This window comes from Lolium perenne, chromosome 3, assembly GCF_019359855.2.
Source record: "Lolium perenne isolate Kyuss_39 chromosome 3, Kyuss_2.0, whole genome shotgun sequence".
Taxonomy (NCBI): domain Eukaryota; kingdom Viridiplantae; phylum Streptophyta; class Magnoliopsida; order Poales; family Poaceae; genus Lolium; species Lolium perenne.
This window is the reverse complement of record NC_067246.2, coordinates 299,342,031-299,348,262: the sequence shown is the minus strand read 5'-3', so window position 1 is coordinate 299,348,262 and position 6,232 is coordinate 299,342,031. Positions and strand designations below refer to the sequence as shown.

The 6,232-nt window shown below is 45.3% G+C and overlaps 1 protein-coding gene across 1 annotated transcript; it reads right to left on the bottom strand.

The window, feature by feature from the left end:
• Positions 1-3,299: 3,299 nt before the first annotated feature.
• LOC127345016 (uncharacterized) lies at positions 3,300-6,005 on the bottom strand. The gene is made up of 2 exons (XM_051371413.2): positions 5,525-6,005; positions 3,300-4,022 (listed from the first exon to the last, which is right to left on the bottom strand). Exons 1-2 carry the CDS (start codon positions 5,919-5,921, stop codon positions 3,943-3,945), a joined length of 477 nt encoding a protein of 158 aa, XP_051227373.1. The 5' UTR covers positions 5,922-6,005; the 3' UTR covers positions 3,300-3,942.
• Positions 6,006-6,232: the final 227 nt, after the last annotated feature.

Sequence of the window (6,232 nt, the reverse complement as noted above, 5' to 3'; positions counted from 1 at the left end):
TATGTGGGATATTATAAATGTTGTCCCGGTTCCATTTAACTTTGATGTAGCTCACCCCTGCCATGTTTGCTATGCTAATCCACCCTTAAGTTTGTCGGTAGAAAATGCAACTCCAACTCTAATTGACTGTCCGGGGTTCCGACTCCGATTAATTTGGATAAATTGCACTGCACCATCACTGCCATGTCATGCATATCATCTTGCTCATGCTGATTCTTCTTTATCCGTAGTAGTAAGACTTGCACACGTTTGTTGTAGCATTTGCTTCTTCCCGGATAGGATCACGAAGTGGTGATGTGAGATACGGCAAGTTCTTCGGATGTTCCTCGGCAAGCTTTAACAGGCAAGCATTTCCCCTATACTCCCGTCTATGCAGGAGTCGCTCACCTATTTTATTTTGCCTTCTCTCTCATGCTATCATTAAGTTGCGTTCTTGTCACGTGTCCTTTCCACCTGTTACCTCAAGCAGCCCATATTGCCACCACCACCTCCTACAGCTATTGTTTGGTTATCGGTTCTGCCTTGCGAGTCGTAGTGCATGCTTGTGCTGTTTACACCGTGTTACCGTTATTGTTATCTTATCGGGTTATATGTTGGGAAGAATCATGGTTACTTTAGTTGTTGACATTTGTTTAGCGGAGGCATCGGTGGGTCAGCTGATCGTTTTATGACGGCTCACTTGTGTTTCCTAAATATCTTAGGACCCCGAGTTCTTGTTATCTGTTCCGAGACTGAGCGCTCTAACCACACGTGGGTATGCTTACCGGGTCTCCCCTCGATCACTGCCGGAACCTACAGCTTTGTCCAGTGGCCACAATTAGTTTGAATGTTTGTTTGTTTCTCTCGGGCGTGCAAGCTTGTTTCTTTGTGGTCGGATGATATGATGTTACTTTTGAGAAAGCTATGTGCCTTGTAACCCCGTTGTCTCTTGCACGCTCGTAGGATGCGGTGCCACTGCGAAGTGGTCATCCCGCTGGGCACTGTCCACCTAGCACGCAGTCGCAATAGCTGAGTCCGCTTCGAAGCACGACCGGACTTCGACACGGGTTAACTTAGTTAGGTGGCTTCCTGGACATTGTTGTAGTGAAGGAGAGTGCGTGACGTGATATCCACCTGTCGTAAGTGGGTTGAGCGTGCGTGTGGGCATATTTGGGCACCCCTGCAGGGTTACAATCTTATCGATAAGCCGTGTCCGCGGTTATGGATGACTTGGAATTGTATGGCTTGATCATAGAACATCTTACACATTATACTTGTTGTTAATAATCTGATAATAACTTGCGTAGTGATATAGCATTACTACAACCGATACCTAATAAAACTTGTCCACCGTTGAGTGCCTTTTACATTGCCTCTTCGATTTGTTGAAGGGGATATTTGTAATTGGCTGGGTTATGTTTGTGTAGTTATTTATCTGTTACCTTGTGCGCTCTCTCACCTTCTCTGATTAGACGAATGTTGTAGAGTGTCTCTATAGGTTTTTAGTGCTTGCGCGCTGCCGCTTAACCCCACCATATTGCCTATGATGTTCTCTTGCGTCCTCTAAGTCCCCAGCGTGCCTCAAGTACGAAGGACGACTGGTTGACGAATGCTTATACGTCTTGAAGTCTTGTTAAGTACGAACCCGTACTTATTGCTGCTTCTACGGGACATAACCGGGCAGGTATGAAGATATGTTCGATGAAGACGACGCTAGCAAGGTTACCCTTCCAGCTTGGCCTGGGCAGGGTTATGGACGTCACTGGATATCTTCAGGACTCTTAGTCCAGTTTGTATCTTGTCCGTACTCGGACGTATTCGATCTTCTGTATGATTTGGATCTTTGTATTGTATATTTGTATCTTGACTCGTTGGAGTCATTGTTGTAATATATATGTTTCTTGTGGGCTCTATTGTAATCATGTTGTAATGTTACCGCTCGTGTTAATTCCTCTGGCATCACGTGTGTGATTCGTCGTGCACGTCGTGTCGGAGGGCGTCTCTGAATCGATATCGTACGGATTTCGGCGGGATCGCTGAAATCCTCATGGTACCGGTTTCGGGGCGTCAGAGGTACTACAACTGATCTCCTCCACTTGGGCGTCATTACACATCCACAGTTCAATGGTCAAGTTGAACAGGAAAACGGTCTCATTTTAAGTGGATTGAAACCTCTGCAGGAGCTTGGGCGGAGGAATTACCAGCTATTTTATGAGGTTTGAGAATTAGATATGAGCTTTGCTCTGGCCTCCCATGTGGGAAAAACCACTCTAGCTAAAACTATTGAGTTATACCAAGGCACCTCCTTACCTTTGGTATTTTTCATCTAGTAAACTCTATTTCTTGTATCTCTTGTAATTGCAACTCTATCTTCTCAATACTTTTACCAGTCAGAATTCTACCTTCGGTTTGAGAATCTCTTCCACAATATTTATCCTCTTGGATCTTTATCTTGCAGCTCTATTGAGTTGTTGAATCAAGCCAACGAGGACGTCGTGTGTTAGTGGTGTGCGTTCGTATATTTGTGTTATTCGTGTTCATCGCCCTTCCCCTTATTTTACTCCCCGTATCATGGTCAATCCGTGAGATCGGGCAAAACAACGTGGCTTAGCCCCATCCGATTCGGATCGTCGGCCGCAAATCTAGCTACCTGGAGCCTCATCGTCCGCTCGATCTGGCTACCATGTAGTCATTCCCCTCAACCATTTTGTCTTCCCCGGGAATATCTCTCTGATTTGAATATCTACCATAACCATGGCTATGTCGGTGGCCTCGTGGTTGCGAGAGAGGGAGGAGAAGAGCAGGGGAACAAAGCTGCAGAGGAGGAGCAGCAGGGGAGGAGGCCGGCGGATGCCGATGGGTAGAGACAACAGGGGCATGTGAGGGTGGAGATAAAGAAGACATGAAGTGATACACCTGCGTGATGAGACCCGAAGGATCAATCCTGGGGGTGGTGGGGCGTTCCATAATTATTTTACTATTCTTTTGTTATAGAGAAAAACAATTGGTATTTTTTTGTTTTGTTGTGACTTGATCGAACATAACACCCCCCCCCCCCCCCCCCCCCCGACACTGATATACAGAAAATAGAAAACAAAGCTTATACAACTCTTCAATCCATAAAAAGTGTCGGAGGGAGTTATTACTACTAGTTATTATCAAGGAAAAAATAGCGCGCTATAACAAAATAGCGTCAACCTTAAAATACGCTATTAGCATGCTATTAACGAGGCATTGTACACTGATTAGTTTAGCGTGGGATCTCCAGATATGCTATAGCGTGAAATATCGCGCTATTTTTTCCCATGTGATTATACATATATCAGTGCTGCTCAATTCTTGATGTGGCCTTTTTCGGTCTTGACACTACATAGTTTCAGTTCACAACAAACACTGTTTGCTGTATGAAGAAGTATTTCAGAGGAAACCGCTTCTACAGCCGTGCAATACAGCTAGACACTACAGACTTTTCTGGCAGATTACATACAATTGCCACTGCTTGAGAACACATCAAAGTTAAAAGGAACAAGAGAACAAAGCCATACTTGAGCCATCCACCCATGGATTTGCAAAGCTCAGGCAGGAGCAGTTCGGCACAACTGAAGCACCTAGTGAGCACTGAGCACTAAAGGGGAGTGCAAAAACAAACATCTCTCAGGCACTTGCAAACGCTGCGCCACGTAGAGACACCCCACGAGGAATGGCAAGCTTTCTGACGCTTTTGGAAAAGCTCCGATTGCAGACCACCTTGAGATTTCTCGCTGTTCCATGTTATCACCAATCATCTCCCAGTGATCAGTTCTGTTGCTTCAACAGCTCGAAGTGGAAGCAGCTCCCCCTCTGTATTTGCTCACCGGTCGAAACCATATAAGCAGATTCTTCAACTTCAGCGGTTCAGCCAACTTCAGTCCAGCTTGTAGTAGCACATATGTTAAGAGAGAACCAGCACCCTACCAACTTCCATCAGCTGCATAATTTGACTGTGCATGCCACTGTCTGAGCCCAATACTTGAGCCTAGCTTTCACTTCCTCTGGATCATCACCTATAAAAGCCAATAGATATGATCAGCCAAGAGAAAGCAGGTCATCTGTAGACGAAATTATTACGAGGAAATAACATCTCAGGATTTTAAATTAACAATGAATCAAACAGATACCGAGAACATGCTTTGCACTGCTGGGGTTTTGTAAAAAGAGAACTGAATAGTCAGGGTAGCAAAATTGACGCTTCTTCGAATTTGTAAAAAAAAATTCGAGGAGAAATTATATGCTGGCGAGAGGAACATAATTCTTCAGTGGGGGGACTATCTTGCTTTGCTTTGTTCTGAAGCTTGTCTTGCAGAAGACAGCTCGCTCTTACCAAGGAAAGTGACATCAATGAACAAGGCACATGTTGAGTTGCTTTTTTTGCTTGTGTTATGATAAAAGTGAGATGCAACTTCAGGTGGGTATTTCCATCATTTAGATCCCCCAAAGGATACAAATGAGAGTACTAGTATTTATACTCCGCTTTGTATGCTCAATTTTGTTTTCCATTCGGCATCAAATTTAGATGTAAAAACCATAGGATAGATGACAGCTGAGAAAGTCAGCAGAATCTTAGGAGTATCTACCATCTTACACTTTTAGGAATAATCACTGAAATGGTTAATGATTCTCCACGCTGAACATCTTACAGACTACACCATGAAAGCTCCATCAACACAAAGGGCGGTACTGAAATCTATAGAACAAGAAGCGTCTCGTATCCTACTGAGAGTTGGAGAGGGCAATGATAACTTAGACTGAATCAGTATGAATCAATATATGATTGCCTCAAATTTATAAATGATCCAATAGACACAACAGATCTACTGTTCTCCCCTAAAAAAAACTATTGTTGCATCTAACTTTGTGAGTTCGTAACATATACAACACAGATGCATTGAACAGAATTTTTTTCGAGGTGATGCATTGAACAGATTGAGCAAACTTCAGTGGAAAATAGCGATGATCGAAAACAGACATTCCTGTGAGCTGTTTCTTATTACTGCTTACAAATTTCCCCATTCTGCAATAACCTGGATGCATATTGTTTGGTATTCCTACAGGTATTCAGCATGAATTTCTAATATTTCAAAATTCATGTGACGGTGTCAGGATACAGCTACAATATTACGAATTTAACGTTCGGTAGTTGGTCAATTCAAGAGTAAACAAAAAACATCAACAGTACTAGATTATACCACGGGGTAATCTACACAGGATTCAACAAGCAAGCTAATGAGCAGAAGGCACCCGATATATTATTACAAACATACTGTGATCCTAACCGGGCGCTACAGAGAAGCATCAAATCTTTCGCGCGTGATGAAGTTCATCATGGAATCTCTCACCCAAAACCTTAATTGAGCCAAATATAATCCGATCCTAAAAAACCCAAAGTGTACCTCTAATCGTCTCCCAAAACCAGAGCATCCACACAAAAACAGCAGAGAGATAACCTCCGCGCCATCCCGAAAATGGGTTTACCGAAACAGAAACATTAGCAGGAAACGTGTCTTACCAGGTCCGGAGATCTTCCAGTCCGGGATGGGCGCCGCCGCCGCCGCTGGCTCCAGGTCCAGGTGCCCCGGCGCCCTCTGCTCGTCGAGGAACCTCCGCGTCATGGAGTAGCAGAGCTCCAGCCCCGGGAGCGTCGCGCAGAGGCCAGGGATCTCGTTGTAGGTGAAGCCGAAGCCGAGGTCGAGGCAGCCCTTGAGCTCCTCCAGGTCCTCCTCCGTGAGGCTCCTCGTCCTCCCCACCACCGCGCCGCCAACAGAGGCCGCTCCCTCGAGCATCACGCAGCTGCCGGCCCGCCGGTTCCGCGACTGCCGGCCGCCGCTTCTGCTGCTGCCGGCCGTGGAGGAGGACGGCAGCTGTGGCTGCGAGGAGAAGTAGGAGGTGGAGGAGATGGCCGCCATTGTCGTTCTCTGTTTGCTGAACTGCTGTGGTGCTTCGGTTGGGTTTTGGTCTTTGCAATGGAGTTTGTTGTGCCTCGGAATGGCTCGGGTGCTGGCTTATATTTATAGACAGGCAGAGGCCAGGGATCTCTTGATCCGTTGGGCAGGTGTGCAAGTCTATTTTCTGGATTAGTTTTAGGCGAGTAATTCCTGGATGTCTACGTTTTTTGGCTGAGCAAAAGGTTTTGGGAGTGTGATCTTCGTTTCTTTAGCTAGGCTGGCTGTCTCTATAAAACTGAACAGAAAAAAAACGGTCTCTATTTTAGTCATGC

What these genes read in the sequence shown, in the direction of transcription:
- LOC127345016 (XM_051371413.2), bottom strand. Translation starts at nt 5,921, where the DNA reads ATGGCGGCCATCTCCTCCACCTCCTACTTCTCCTCGCAGCCACAGCTG. An exon ending in CTGGAAGATCTCCGGACCTG is followed by an intron (nt 4,023 to 5,524) that starts GTAAGACACGTT and finishes TGGCTTTTATAG; the next exon opens with GTGATGATCCAGAGGAAGTG.